Source organism: Pelmatolapia mariae, linkage group LG14 (assembly GCF_036321145.2).
Source record: "Pelmatolapia mariae isolate MD_Pm_ZW linkage group LG14, Pm_UMD_F_2, whole genome shotgun sequence".
Taxonomy (NCBI): Eukaryota; Metazoa; Chordata; class Actinopteri; order Cichliformes; family Cichlidae; genus Pelmatolapia; species Pelmatolapia mariae.
Window position 1 is genome coordinate 27,029,932 of NC_086239.1, and position 15,082 is coordinate 27,045,013.

Below are 15,082 nucleotides of genomic sequence, written 5' to 3' on the forward strand. Positions count from 1 at the left end.
ATGCCGTATCTTCAATTATCTGATGTAGTGTCTAACGAATATTCTGTGGTGAATATATTTTTACTTGCTGTGTGTATGATATAAAAACATCATTTGGTTTTGAACACAGCATAACTGATTTTGAAGTGATAGTTTGATTCTGACATAAGAATCTGGGGTTGTGTGACTGTAGTTAAGGTTTTTGGATCTGTTTAAGGTTTTAAGAAAATGGGTGGAGGTTTCAGGAAATGTGTTTTAGCAATTCAGAAAAACTGGAATAATGATAATAATTACAACTTTCCTAATGAAGCGTTGATTGGCGCTTCAATGAAACTCTGGATGTCTACAAAACTATGAGCCAACTGATTTCAAAAAGCTATTTCATTTTACTGTAATACCTGCACTAATTTTCCTCCACTCTGGATTTTTTGACTTGCATATATAATTTGTGTGTTGTTATGTGTTGTGATGGTAGTGAGACCTGCGATGATGCATGGTTTTGAGACGGCGGCCGTAAAAACAACACAGGAGGCTGAGCCGGAGATGGTGAAGATTTTCGCTGATTTACCAGGAGGCACAAGATTAGAAATGAGTATCAGAGGGATTGAGTTCAGGTTGAGAGGTTTGGAAACAAAGTTAAAGGGTGAGATTGTGCTGCCAGGCAGGAGAGTCTCTTGCAGAGAGAGAGCTGCAATAGGAAGACCACAAAAAACATTTCTGGATGTAGTCAACATGGACAAGCTATGTTTGTGTTTGTGCATGATTTTCCCCTCACTACACAGAAACCTTGTTTGTCTGTGTATCTCTGTATTTCACTTTAATCGTCTGGACAAAATCCATCAAAACATTTGAGACTCCAAAAATTCAGCTGAAATATATTTAATAGTAACAAAATAACATTAACGTATAACATTAATATCAAATGAACAGTGGACATTGTACAACAGTTCCTGAGTTGTTACACACATCGTTGACACTAATGTCTAAAATGACACACTGTTGTTACTGACAGGCTCAACACTGCAGATACACACTGAACAGTGAATACTGTAAATGTATTTCCAATAAACAGTTTATTGCAATATTTACAATAAGGTATGGAGTGCTACGCATTCAAATTAAAAGCTCCAAAAAGTATATGTATGTATGTACATTTATAATACTGAGTCAAACCTGGACAATATGTCCAATACTCACAAAATAATTAGTAAAGCACAAAAGGTCACTTATACACAGAAACAGCACTCCAAGAAATCATCAACACCACCTTTATAGTACATATTGAGTTTGCAGCATATTGGAATATATGGTGTTAAAATTCACACTTTATTCTGTACTTGTACATGTTTGTTTTCATTTGTAATTATAGTCATAGGCTATTAAATTGTGCCTTCTAGTCAGCCTTTTGCAGCCTGCTACTTATTGCCTGTTTAACTACAGTATGTACAAAAACATGTTTCGTCCTCTGCATGTGAAACAAACTAAGAACAAGGATGAAGTAAACAATTTACGTACACTGTAAAAAATTGAAGAGCTATAAAAGAGGATTTGTCCAAAAACAGTGGGGGAATGTAGTTTACAGTAACCTTTGTGATGACACTGTGATATAAACATCGACCTCTACAGCTTTGAAATCGTTTTATTGTACAGTAGCTTTATGTTGAGTATAAAATGAGAAAAAGATGTAAAAACCAAATATTTTCATGGAATTTAATATTAATAAACAACAACAAAAAAATCTGTGGCATTACAAAACTCAACCAAGTGCCACAAAATGATATTAAAATTACTTTGGCAAGTCGGCTGATTTGATTTTGATGTGCATCAGAGAATAATGTGCCATGTTCGACTCCAAACTTTACCAAGTGGAGCATCATTGTTGCAAGTTAACGCAAGTTTATTTCGTCATGTTTACATCGCGTCCTCCGTGTCGGCTGTCAAATAACGAAGGAAGACTTGTGGCGGAAATGACCCTGTGAAAAACAGGAAGTAGAAAGTTACTTTAGATTTTCTTTTTTTGGATTTGACTTCCAATGAACGCGGTGTGCTTTGTAAGTTTACCTCGTCCGCGTCTCCATACTCAACACCGCTATTCTGTGCAGGCCAATTGTAGCTGAAATAAAGTGAAATAGAATGCATTTAAAAAATAAAAGTCAGGATTTTGTATCCTTTCATCAGAGCTGCAGATTGTACTCACTTATTTTCATTGTGGCCTTTTTTGTGGAAGCATCCACGTCTGAAGGAATGACAAATGGAAACCGCCAAGCATAAGAACGCAACCACAGCACCAAACACCTTGAGGAAAATCCCCAGGATGTCAACGTCATCTGCAACAGGGCACAGAGAAGTGCTCATGAGAGAGTTACGTGGCCTGAGACATATCGATAGCCTATAACCATGACTTATATCATTGCTGTATTTTCATTTTTATGTATATCTTGTGTAATTGCCACACTCCTAAAATCCTCACTTAATTGTTATTGGCTTCGATGAAAACAAGAAGAATTTCATGTTCATTAAATACACCAACTCAACATACCAAACAATGAAACAAATAAAAACAAACTTTGTCTGCCTGCTTATCACATTAAATAGGACGAATTCAGATGTTGTACAGTAACTAATTTTGACATTTAATAATAAATATAATAAAAATAACAAATTAGATTTTTTACATGAATTATGGTGGATGTCTTTTGTTTGTTTTTTTCATTATTTTTTCTATAAAAATGTTCAAATGTTCAAAAATGAACAACTCCTACAACAAAATGAATGCCTATAGTGTGCAAAAACACTTTAACTGTGTGGACAGCTGCTTTATCCTTTCTGCTTCATGTTCTGGCTGCAGAATACGCTGTCGTGGGCATGTTAGCATATCAGGGACATGGGTGTCTGAAACTGTTGCTTCCCAGCGAGGTGCTGGGATCAGACTGACCTGGACAGCCGGAGCTTTCCTGCATCCAGTTCGTTGCAAAGGGATGACGCTCGGCAGAGTGAATTAGTTTCCCTTAGCTGCCTTCAAACGGCAGTTATAAGCACAAAGTATGCTTGGCCTTCAAATAGTTTATATAATATTTAGTTAATGAAAATTAACTAAATATTTAATGAAAAATATTGTTATGTTTGCCTTGAGATAAAGTTTATTTCATTCCTACACGTGAAGCCTCGCCTGTCTGTCCTGTCTGTGTTCATATGTTTTAGCTTCCTTCTGTTATTTCACACTTTTTCTCTTTGCCTGTGTTAACTTGAAACTTGAGAGTGAACGTGTCTGATTTTGCTTTTGGCTTAAAGTGCTGTCAAAAGATCTGCTTGGCTGGTGTGAATGTCACTCACAGACTTCCATTATTTGCGTGGGACACTGTGCATGCCCTGCATCATTCTTTGCCTGGCAGTAGTACTCCCCCGCGTCCTCCTTCCTGACCCTTCGAAATTTCTGTGGAGACATTTTTAGAAAACTGTCAGTGCACTGACACGCAGACGAACTGTCAACAATAGGATGTCTGGCTGTGGTTGAATATAGCGACATTTTGGCCTTCAGATGGATTTACGGGCTGCTTTTAATACTGCTGTAAGATTTTAGATTAGAGGGCATCGCCCTATGTTTTATAACATGGTTAAATTTCTGCCAGATGTTAAACTTTTACCTGGAAACACATCAGCTTGGCTTTAAATGCAACATTATCCTTGTTCCATATGCCAGGTTTTGGTTAAGTGTTCTTACTGGCTCTTTTTACACACAAGGGTTAATCCTGCTCTTAGTCATATAATGCTTAAGGTTTTAGTTAGATTAAGCGGGTAACATTTACATTAGATAAGCTCTGACAGAGAATACTTGGCACTAATGAGTCCTGTCTACAAACAGAACAGACAGGCAGGGAGAAGAAGTTTACATCTGTTCATTTAACAATAATAATAGTAAATACTGAGTGCTGCCATGCCTCAAGAGATATTTTGCACAGACAATAGGAACTGAAATGATAAAGTCATAAATGTAGCAACAACAGGGTGCTTGTCATTTTTGTACCAGGCCTCCGGTGTCGGGGTTGATGCTGTAGGAAGAGTTGGCAAACTTCGCGCTGTTTTTGGGATCCTGTGGAAGCTCTTCATTGTTGTGAAACCAACGGTACTGAGGAGCGGGAAAACCCTCATTTTCCAGACATCGCAGCTCTGTTGATGTTCCCACTGTGACGGCCTCTGGCACGCTGCACCGTGGCACAACAGGTTTCACTGCACACAAAAGCACAGATTCACATCAGGCTGCTGAATGTTGTGTAGCATTTACACACTGCTGAAAGCGATACTTTTACTTACTAAATGATAAAGGATAACATTTCATCAGGAAGTGTGTTAAGTTTCACCAGAACCTTTAGACTGTTCTAAAGTATTTATGTTCACACACTGAACATAAAAGATGGACACGTGATAGATGTCGCTTCTACAGTCTCTGTCTTTATGCCTTGAATTCAATATCTTGTGTTTTGAAACCGGAGGTCATGAGTGAGTGATCTAACTGAGAAACACCAAAATCATATCCTGCCTTATTGTCAATTTTTATCTTAATGAAATCATAATTTATAGAATTAACAACATACTTTGCTGGCCAGGATTTCAAAGTAGCAAATACGTCCATAAAATTGACTATGTGCACGTTAGCATATGCTACTTCCGGTGCGGAAACTCCTGTGGGGAGCTTTGTTTCCGGTGTCCTATTCACGCCTTGTTTACGGTCCAAAACAAGTTAAGCAAATGAATGAATCAAGCGGCGATTTACATTTCTATAGATGTCTTGGGCATTTACCCAATATATCTGTAAATGATGTTCATCGACTTGTCGATATTTTTCCCCCGCGCCTCAGAGCAAAAGAGAAAAGGGATTCAAATGTTATATTTCTCAGCTGTCCCTCGTTTATCGCGGGTGTTATGTTCTAAAAATAACCAGCGATAGGTGAAATCAAGTAGCCAATTTTATTTTTTGACGCGTGGACATCGTGGACATACAGTACTGCACTTCAGACTCACACTGCTAGCGATCGATGCAGCGATTCTGTACTGTACAGGAGAGACGTCACGGAGGAGATCGTCTGCAGCGATCAGGACGCAGGAAACAATGTGATGTAAAAAAACAAAAAAAGCATGCAAACTTGCACTAAAAAATCTGCGAAACAGCGAGGTGAAAGGTGAACTGCGTTATAGCGAGGGACCACTGTAATTTTGAAGGTAAGTCACAACATACCCTTCGTAAATACTAATGTATAGAAACCCTTACCAGCAATCGTTCATTTTTTTGTGTGGCTTTTTTTCATGGTTTGTTAACATGCTGTGTAGGTGTGTACTTGACTAGCTGATATCGACATAATGGGGAAACATCTGGATTGACTATTGTTCACCTGTAGTTTGAATGCTGAACATTTGCCTGTTTAAATCATAAGACCAGTCACTATACAGAGATGTGCTTCTGAATGTGGACGATGTGTCTTCTGATTCTGTAATGCAGTTCTGCTTGTGTTGAGTGATGTAAACAACTGATCGATCTAAACTCTTTAAACGTCAAAATTGATCATTAGATTTTTTATGACACAACAGTGGTGAGTGTTCCCACCTTCTCCTCTTTGTAACTTAACGCGATCTTTCCGTTTTCGAGTTTTGGACATGATTTTGGAGTATATCTTCGCAGTAGCGATTGACCGCAAAGTAAAGCTACCGGAAATGTACAACCCCACATCCGGTCTCAAACCAGGAAGTTAGCATTTTCTCGTGCACAGGGTCAATTAATCAGGAAACTGTTGACTGAGCTCAAAGATCAAGTGGGTGATTTCCTCATTGACTCCCACACAATCTGTTTGCAACCAGAGGTGTTGCCACCTGCTGGTCACTATAAAGAATGCGGGTTTAAAGAGCATCCACACTGGCTTCACTTTTCAGACACACAGGGTTATTGTCCATAGAGTCCATAGTGGTACACAGTTTATATACAGGCAGTGGTTATGCCACATACAGCAAACACTGCTGGCACTCGTTTTTTGTGTTTCTCTGTGCGCAGGCCAGGGTCTGCTACAGGCTCCGTGTCTAAAGACAAGTCTGCGACTCCCTGAGGTAAAGTGTGTTCTCAGCCACTGTATGGTGGCAAAGAGAACTGTCATCAAGTGATACGTAAGGTTAAAGTTGGAATTGTTATAACGTCGCCACAAGCCCCAGATATCCCGAGTGATTTATGTAAGTGGGTATTAAATGGTTGTGATTGCTGTCCCAGCAGGCCACTAGCTTAATCAGCACCTCAAAGGCAACGGCTAGATGCATGGCAACCTCACAGTGACAGCAATCATGATGTAGCTTTATATTTCAGAAGTAAATTGAGTGTAAAATGTATAAACTGCCACATAATCTTAATATCTATTCAATCATAAGAACAAAGTGTGATTAGAACTTTAGAGGGTTGATGATATAGACATGCAGTGACTTTTAGCTCTGCTCTCCATACCTCTTACTGCAAGACTAATAAGTATTTCATCAAAGTCCCTTTGATCATCGATGGCGGCCACCTCGCAGCGGTACTCTGCTGTGTCTGATCGAGTGGCGTTGAAGATCAGAATGTTGGCCGGCTCTCTGAGCTGAGCTCTGTTCTCCAAGTCCCCTTTTGGAGAACGACAGAAAGAGAGAGAGAGAGAGATGGGGGGGAAAAAAACACTTTACAATTGCTCATTCAAATACACAGCATGACTTCACGGCTTAAAAACAGAATTCTGAGCCAAGGTCTTTCAAGGTAGCATTCACTCAGCTAAGCTTTGAGTGCTGCGACTTTGCTTTGAAACACTGTGCTCTACTGGTTTCTCTAAAAGACAGTTTCCAAGAGGTTTACCTGCTATCTTGTTTTGAAAGTACACATAACTGGGAACACCATTTTTAATCTTTTTCCACTCGATCCTTGGGTTGTTTGTCGAGATGGACTCTATTAAGCAGGTCAGTTCGATGGCTGGGAAGAAAACAGAACGCATGACAGCATGAGAGAGAGGCAGGCTAAATCTGGAAAAAAGAAACGGTACTTTGGTTAAATAGGTTAGTGTGATTTTCGAGCAACTCACGCTCAAACTCATTTGCCCAAACAATCTTGTCCGTGGTCCGGAGGATTACCCCAAGTGATGATGGAATGTGACCTGTGGAGAAAAAAAAACACAGGCAGTAAACGCTGAGTAACCCCGATTGGACACGCGAGCATTTTCATTAGCAGACATTATCAACCGGGCATGTTGCCTAATAAACACTGGATTAGACCGACAAATATAGCTGACATATGTGTGCCACATATGTTTAATGAACTCCTTGTAGAAATATCCTGTCATTAACATTTAATTTTTTGTGGTGTTTAATTGGATAATAATGTGACTTATGATGAGTCGTTGGAAGAGACCAGAGCTAGTTGTAAATGATAATGAAAGAAAACAGAGATTTGACACGAAGGACTCTGTAAATATTTGGATAGTGACCCATTTTTTGTTGTTGCTGTTGTTGTCAGCTTTAATCCTGCGCAAGATGAAATCCAGACCGAGAATGCAGCAGACAATGTAAGTAAGCGAGCAGACAAGAGCCAAAGTCACTTTAGCTCAGTTACTAAGGATCAGCAATGCTCTTGTAATAAGTTGCAGGACAGAATAAAAGGATTTGTGTTTAGTACTGCAGCACAGCCGGCTCAGACCAAGTAAATGACAAACAGGCTTTAGCCATTAGCAAACATGACAGTTGCTATATTGACTTTATTTCACACTGGTTGTTTTATAACAGAAAGGCTCCAAACATTAACTGTATATAGAAGATGGATGTTGCCACTGTAACCTCACTGAATTCCTATGTTGTAGTCTCAAGCTACACACTAACGTACAGTAGCAACTAAGGATGCTCCAGGTAACTAGTTAGCTAGTTATTTAAACAAGAGAAAAAGTCAACCCTCAGAGAACATTCAGAACTGAAGTGAATCTAATGGGTGAGGTTAAATATTAGCCATGCAATAACTGCACATGTATTTGAGAGTTATTTGAAACCGCTAATTACAAGTGAATGTAGTTCATGCACATGTGGTTATATTAGTTGATCATAATAAGACACACATAACAGAGTTTTCTTCCTGTTCTCTCTTTCCACAGTCACATGTTCGATCAAAGAGTGTCGTTTAATTGTTGAGGTTTCCTCTGTATTATTGTCTTTACCTTACAACAGGTGACTGCTGTTGTGATTTGGTGCTATATAAATACAATTTAATTGAACTGAATGCAAGTTTTAATTTCTTTTTTTAAGTGACCGTTACACTGGAAACCATTCTGGGGACATTAACTATTAAAAAAGGGGAGTTAGAGATGATATCTTTATACTGATTTCTGACAAAAACACAGCTGCAGAGATAGTTTGCATCACTAGTTCACTACATATCACGATATTATGGATGACGATGCGCCCCTGAGGAATAGCTGGAAATGGTCAATGATGTGTCACCCAGTAGACCAGAAAGCCCCCAAGTCATTTCAGTATTTGGTGCAGTGTACTATTAAAGCGTTTACTCACTGAAGAAAAAAAATACTGGTTTAGAGAAGGGGTGCGCAGTTCATCCACTTAGCTGTAATAACACTCGTTTAAAAACCATACACACTAAAATATTACTAGATGTACATTATATTATTATAATGTACATCTAGTTTATAGTATATTATATTACTAGATGTACATGTACATTTTTTTGTATTTTTTCAGGGCTAGCTCCTTCGCTAAATCATAATACTAATTTATACTGAGGTTGCGAAATAAATAATTTATCAAGATCCCCAAACAAATCAAATCAGAAGCACAAGAATAACTTCACAGCGGGAATGAGCTCACATTTGAACCATACTTAATCAACCATCTTCGTTTCCCTCTGGCACAAACACAACACATGAGACGCGCTTATTTTAAGTTCAGTGCTTGAGTGAAATGCTGAAAGCAATCAGTGTTATTTTGCAAATGTCAGATTATAACGGCGAGAGGCGTAATTCACAAGTTTTGTTCAATTTGGGCCAGCCGAATGCCAATTTAAGTGGAAAATACGTGAATCTGGGGACGAGATGGGTGTGCAGTGTGACATCGAATTAAGGAAATGTGAAAATTACTGCTCGGCAAACACAAATAATTCAACAGTGCGTCTTTGCTAAGGCTAAATAAGTAGGTTTCTACCTTCCCCTGGTACCCTATAGTCAACATTTTTTGTTCCAAATGCAGTAATTACTGAGTACACGCACAACGAACAGCGCCCATGCTGAGTAATGAAGGCAATCATGCTCCCAGTGGGGGCAGTAGTTAGGGTTTCAAATAGAGGCTGAAATTAGACAATAATAATCTGAGCCGCCCCTGAATACGACAAGACATCCCTCCTGTTTTCCCGAGGCAGCGTGCACTCTGACTAACTCCGAGGGATTTGAGCAGCCTTGTTAGGACACGGGCGTCCCTGAGTTGTACATTGTGACTGGGAGCCAAAGGGAGAGCGAGCATATAGCCTGGAAGTGATGAAAACATGGGTCCAACCAAAGCATCCGGTCTTATAAGCACAGCTGCGGACAGTGATGAGATCTGACTCGCAGGTCTCAGCTTCCGTCTCTGCTGCTGACTTTCCCACCCTGTACATCAAGGGCTATTTTTACCAAAGCAGTGACTGGACATCCCGAGAGACACGACGAAGGCCCGTCCAACTGAAGCTCCCTCGACATACGCACGTACTGACCCTTCAAAATGCCCTTTGAACTGCTTCTTCCAGATATGTGAGGTACTCATTTTGAGGAACGATATTTTTGAAAAAAAGAAAGAAAGAAAAACAAAAGCTCTTTCAAATACTGGAACATTTAATTAAATCTGCAGCTGCAATCACACTGCAGACTCAAAGTATCACGTAAGAGAAAACAACTGCTTTCGCAGTGTTATGGGTTGCAACACGGCCGTGTGTGATGTGCTTTTCAAAGTTTACAGGAAACAGATCTGCTTGAGTTCATCTGTTTTCATAAGTATGTTGTAACACTGACAAAATCTCCTTAGAGGATAAATCTTCCATGTTCATCTGAACAAAAACCATGGTGAAAAACAAGTTTTTAGCCTTTATTATCTGGGGCGAACAAAATCTAGAATCAGTGCGCACCAATTGTATAAGCAGGAACGGCGTTAACAGGATGTTATTAAAGGTTTTTCTCATCTCTCTTCCAAATAATGCAAAATGTAGGACGTGGGAAAGAGTAACCACAGTCAATTAACATGACAATGTATAACTAATTACTAATGTGAGCTTAAAATAAAAGCACGCAGACAATGTTTGGTGGCCTCCCTTCCCCCGTGACACGGTGCAGGCTGAAGAGAAGACAATGTTTCTGAATTATGAAAATAATCTCAGCGCTTGCTGGAAAGCAAACGGGCTCATTTTTAATCCCTCTGTCATTCTAATGCAAAGACAAAGTAGGTCTATAGTCAGTTCTGAGAGAAACTGGCTTTTAAATAGCCACATTCAGCAATCCTCTTACGCTCTAAATATGAAAACAACCACCCATCCCTGTCCCTGCAACAAAAAGTTGTTGATCCAGTGAATCTATAAAAAGCTTTTTCCCAGACATTCCAGTGCAGTCGCAGCAAATATGCCAAAGACAGTGGATGGAGCGAGGAGGACCACTGGGATTCACAGCATACTGGAGTGACTGCGTAATAGAACAACTCAATGCTCAAGCAGATTTGATTAAGCTGGTTATGTTGTTATAAGAACTGGGAGGAAATAAACTGTTCATTCAAGCTACGCACGTGACACAATGACTGCAGCACCTCAGACAGATGAAATATAAATGAAGTCCCAATAAAGCACAAGGCAGATAAAATATAACTCATTTATCGTAACCTATAACAACGCAGCTTAAATTACATAAAATAGCAACGTCAACAATGTTCATATTTGATAAAACGTGTGTTAAACACTAAAATACCAGATATCCTCTGGTTCCTGCCTCTCATATGTGAATATATGATTGTAAACTTTATGAACTTGGAAAAAGCAATTTGAATACATTTTTGTGCTGTGTGGGAAATGGGAATCTAGCAGTTTTTTTATCATGTATTGACAGAAAAATGTACAATCCTGAACAATCTGAGCAATCATTCAAGACAATTAGCATTTAATGAAATCCTAACACAAAAAATCAACGGCCAATTCATTAGGTACGCTTTGCTCATACCCGGTTGGACCTTTTTTACGTTTAGGAATGCTTTAATTCTTCAAGGCATATGTTCAACAAGGTGGGGGGAATCAGATATTTTGGACCATGCTGACATGATAGCATCATGCAGTTGCCGTGATCTGTACCTCCCGTTCCACCACATGCCAAAGGCATTTATTGAGACAAGCTCTTGAGATCTGGTGAGTGCAGAGGCCATTTAAGTATGGTGAAGTCATTGTCATGTTCAAGAAGCCAGTTTGAGATGATTTGAGTTTTGTGACATGGTGCATTGCCCTACTGGAAGGAGCCTTCAGAAGATGAGTACACTGTGGTCATAAAGGGTGAACATTGTTAAAACTGCTCAGGTAGGCTGAGGCATTTAAATCACGCAAACTTGGTATTAAGCAGCCAAAACTGAGCCCAGAAAACATCTCCAACACCATTACACCAACAGCAGCAGCCTGAATAGTGATATAAGGATGGATCCATGCTTCCTGGTTGCTTACACCAAATTCAGACTCTACCATCATCAGGTCAAATCAGTAAACATTTTTCCAATCTTCTCCTGTACAGTTTTGGTGAACATATCCATTTCCTGTTCTTAGCTGACAGGGGTGGCACATGATGTGATCTTCTGCTGCTGTAGTCCATCTGCTTTGAGGTTCAACATGTTTTGCATTCAGAATGCTCTTCTGCGTGTCCTCATTACTTACTTATATTTATCTTCTTATCAACTCAAAGCAGTTTGGCCATTTTCCTCTGACCTCTGGCATCAACAAAGCATTTTCAACCAGAGAACTGCTGCTTACTGGATATCTTATCTTTTATAGTAAACCCCAGGGGTGGTTTCATGGGAAATTTCCAGTAGATCAACAGTTTCTGAAATACTCAGACAAACCCGTCAGCCATCAACAATCATGCCGCAGTTCAGTTTAAACTTCATCATGTTGTCTTGACCATTTCTACATGCATAAATAGACTGTGCCATGTGACTGGCTAAATAGCTATTTGAGTTACCTGTTGTACCTAACAAAGTGGCTGATGAGCAAATGATTACAGATTTTTGTTTTTAATGCAAAGTCTTCTCAAGCATAAAAAACATTTTTTTGTTCATTAAATGGGCAGTGATATCAGGAATATGCACCGACTTCTATTAAGTAAGGTAAGAGATTGATACGCTGCCCAATCATTATAATGTCCAAAAGGCCAATTCTGAGTCAGGAAAATCCCTGAAATAGCATTTCTTTTTTTTAACTTTTCAATTTTCATGCAACATAAAGGAAAAATAACAATGTAAGAATTACATCGAATTTTCTGCACATCAGAATCACAAGAAGGCATCTATTTTTACCTTAACTTAAAATAATTCAGCTTTACACATCAGTGCGTTCCAGTTATATGCAGCATGAATCACAATATGCTAAATGCAAAACGTTTGAATAACGATTCATTTTCATTATTCAAACATGACAGCACCCTAAAGCTCAAGGTCAGAACATAAACCAAATCGTGCGCTACATTCACACACAGCTCTGAGTTTTTACAACCAAAACTTGAGAGCATAACAAATGAACCTCTGCCTGTCATCTCTGCTTAGTCATTTGATTTACTGCTTGCAGAGCACCTGGGTGAAAAGTTCAACACTTAGTGGTGCACCCACCCGCAGCCAATTAGCCAACGCAACCACCCAGCATCAGCTGATCGCCACAAATCTCTAGCTGTTGCTGCTGCACATCATCTTGACACCGCTGCCCTCGACCTGCCTCACTCATGGCACCCCACTCACCATCACCATCGATCAATCACCACGTGATCAGGAGAGGTCAAACTACAATAAAATGAAATTCAAGCAGCCTCATATGTATATGATGTATATACATATATGCAACAACCAAAAAGACTAAGCATTTTAAATATATATTATTCACAGGCCCGTGTTTCTGTGTACCACAGGTCTCCACCATGTGGCTGCCGTCTTTTTATACTAAAGTAACGTTTGCATTGTTTGTATTCTGGAAATTAATCTAGAAATTAGTCGACAAGTGAGCACGCAATATGTATGATTTCTAGGCTATGTTACACGTTTTTAAAATCACGTAAAAAAATTCAAAACGTCAAGGGTGCTCTGACAACTACGTCATTTTCCAGCTCGGATGTGAGGTTTGCTCAAGCGTAAAACAATCAAATACAGTCTCCAATCTATAATAAGCAGACTGTTAAAACGCCACAACACACACCAAAAACGTTTTCCTGACATTTCCCAGCCCGTTTACACGTCAAGCTAACGTTAAAAAACGTCCTTGTCGGCTCGTAGCGCTGACAGGACCGTTACGGCTCGGATTTAACTTGACTGTAGTCGCACCTCGCCGACTCCGATATGATAATAGCTTTGTGAATAAGCGGGGGGAAACTCACCTAGGCTGCTGTAAAGCACAAAACAGGCTACGAGTCGCGCAATCGCCATCTTGCAGCGTATCACTTATCGGTTACAGCTGCACACACTCAGCACCTCTGAGAGGTAAGAGGAGGATGAGGGCACAAAAGACTGGTGGATGTTGCCATCGACGAGTTTCCATAGCTACAAGGGCTCCGGTGTGGGGTTGCGCCCTGAACGCAGTCTGACAGGCGGTAGGCGGTGCCAAACATGCCCTCCTCCTCCACGCACATATTCACAAACAGACACACAATTCTGACCGTATGTTCTCGTGGGAAAGTGGCGACCTACACCCTCTACTGGTTATTTTTCTTTTGGGGACTTTAAAAGGCCATAATAGGGAAGATTTTTCCCCCTTTATTAAAAGAAACAGGTTCCACCTTGTTACATATAACAGCTGAAAATCAAGCAGCATTTTGAGATCTCTTGCTCACGCTGACAGACAGACGCATTATATACATGATCATAAATTGCAAGAAAAGCATGTGCAAGAGTCGATGCAGATTAACAGACTGGATATAATCTTTTACGGATGATGCTTTGTTTTGTTCTCCCCAGTTCAGTGTGAATAAGAGGTACAGCTAATGCTAAAGTGAGCTGACACTGTAATTGGTGTTTAAACTGAGGAGAGGGAACAAGGCAATCTTTGCAGCAGAGTCTTGTAAATAAACATGTAACGCTGCTCTCTTCTGTTTGCTCGTGAGGACTGTCCCTCTTTTTCATATGAGATAGAATGGTGAGAAGTGCAGAATCAGGGTGATTTAGGATGGATGTAGGTCAGTGTTGGATCATCAAAATCAAAACAGTGGATCTTACCATGACTTTACAGCTAGTGGATGAGAAACTGATTTATTTTTATGAAAAAAAATATCTAAATTCTCTATTTAATTTCCTTGATACAGTAGGTGTGAGTATATTTATGGCAATCAGTTTCAGTGTTAAGAGCTTGAAAGGGTTTGAATATGTCGTCTGGACATTTGAATACAGTGAACGGATGCTCCTGTGTTATGCATGGGATAGACATCGAAATTGGAATGAGAAAAAAAGTCAAAAAAGTGATTTAAAGGTTTATGCACTATAGCGTCAACTATCAGTTTGACTTCTCACACTTTCATTTAGCTTTGATGACTCATTTTTTACACTGCCACTTAAAAAGAATTGTTATGATGGAAACCTGAGACACATACATGTACAGTCATGTGAAAAAGAGAGTTTTTACAGGCCTAAAAGGACTTGTGGAGTAATTTTGGCACACTCTTCTTTACAACATTGCTTCAGTTCTTTGGGGTTTATGGGCATTTGTTTATGCACAGCTCTCTTAAGGTCCAACCACAGCATTTGATTGCAGCACCTTGGTTCTTTTGTTTTTTGTCCATTCTGTTTTAGATCTGCTGCTGTGCTTGGGATCATTGTCCTGTTGCATGACCCAATTTTGCCCAAGCTTTAGCTGCCAGACAGAAGGCCT

At 39.6% G+C, this 15,082-nt stretch overlaps 1 protein-coding gene across 1 annotated transcript; it reads right to left on the minus strand.

Annotated features, from left to right (window-relative positions):
• Window positions 1–842: 842 nt before the first annotated feature.
• jam3a (junctional adhesion molecule 3a) lies at window positions 843–13,804 on the minus strand. The gene is made up of 9 exons (XM_063493239.1): window positions 13,599–13,804; window positions 7,059–7,130; window positions 6,836–6,949; window positions 6,458–6,610; window positions 4,004–4,206; window positions 3,313–3,412; window positions 2,177–2,306; window positions 2,041–2,092; window positions 843–1,952 (listed from the first exon to the last, which is right to left on the minus strand). Exons 1-9 carry the CDS (start codon window positions 13,645–13,647, stop codon window positions 1,917–1,919), a joined length of 909 nt encoding a protein of 302 aa, XP_063349309.1. The 5' UTR covers window positions 13,648–13,804; the 3' UTR covers window positions 843–1,916.
• Window positions 13,805–15,082: the final 1,278 nt, after the last annotated feature.

What these genes read in the sequence shown, in the direction of transcription:
- jam3a (XM_063493239.1), bottom strand. Translation starts at nt 13,647, where the DNA reads ATGGCGATTGCGCGACTCGTAGCCTGTTTTGTGCTTTACAGCAGCCTA. An exon ending in TGTGCTTTACAGCAGCCTAG is followed by an intron (nt 7,131 to 13,598) that starts GTGAGTTTCCCC and finishes TTTTCTCCACAG; the next exon opens with GTCACATTCCATCATCACTT. An exon ending in TATTAGTCTTGCAGTAAGAG is followed by an intron (nt 4,207 to 6,457) that starts GTATGGAGAGCA and finishes TTTTGTGTGCAG; the next exon opens with TGAAACCTGTTGTGCCACGG.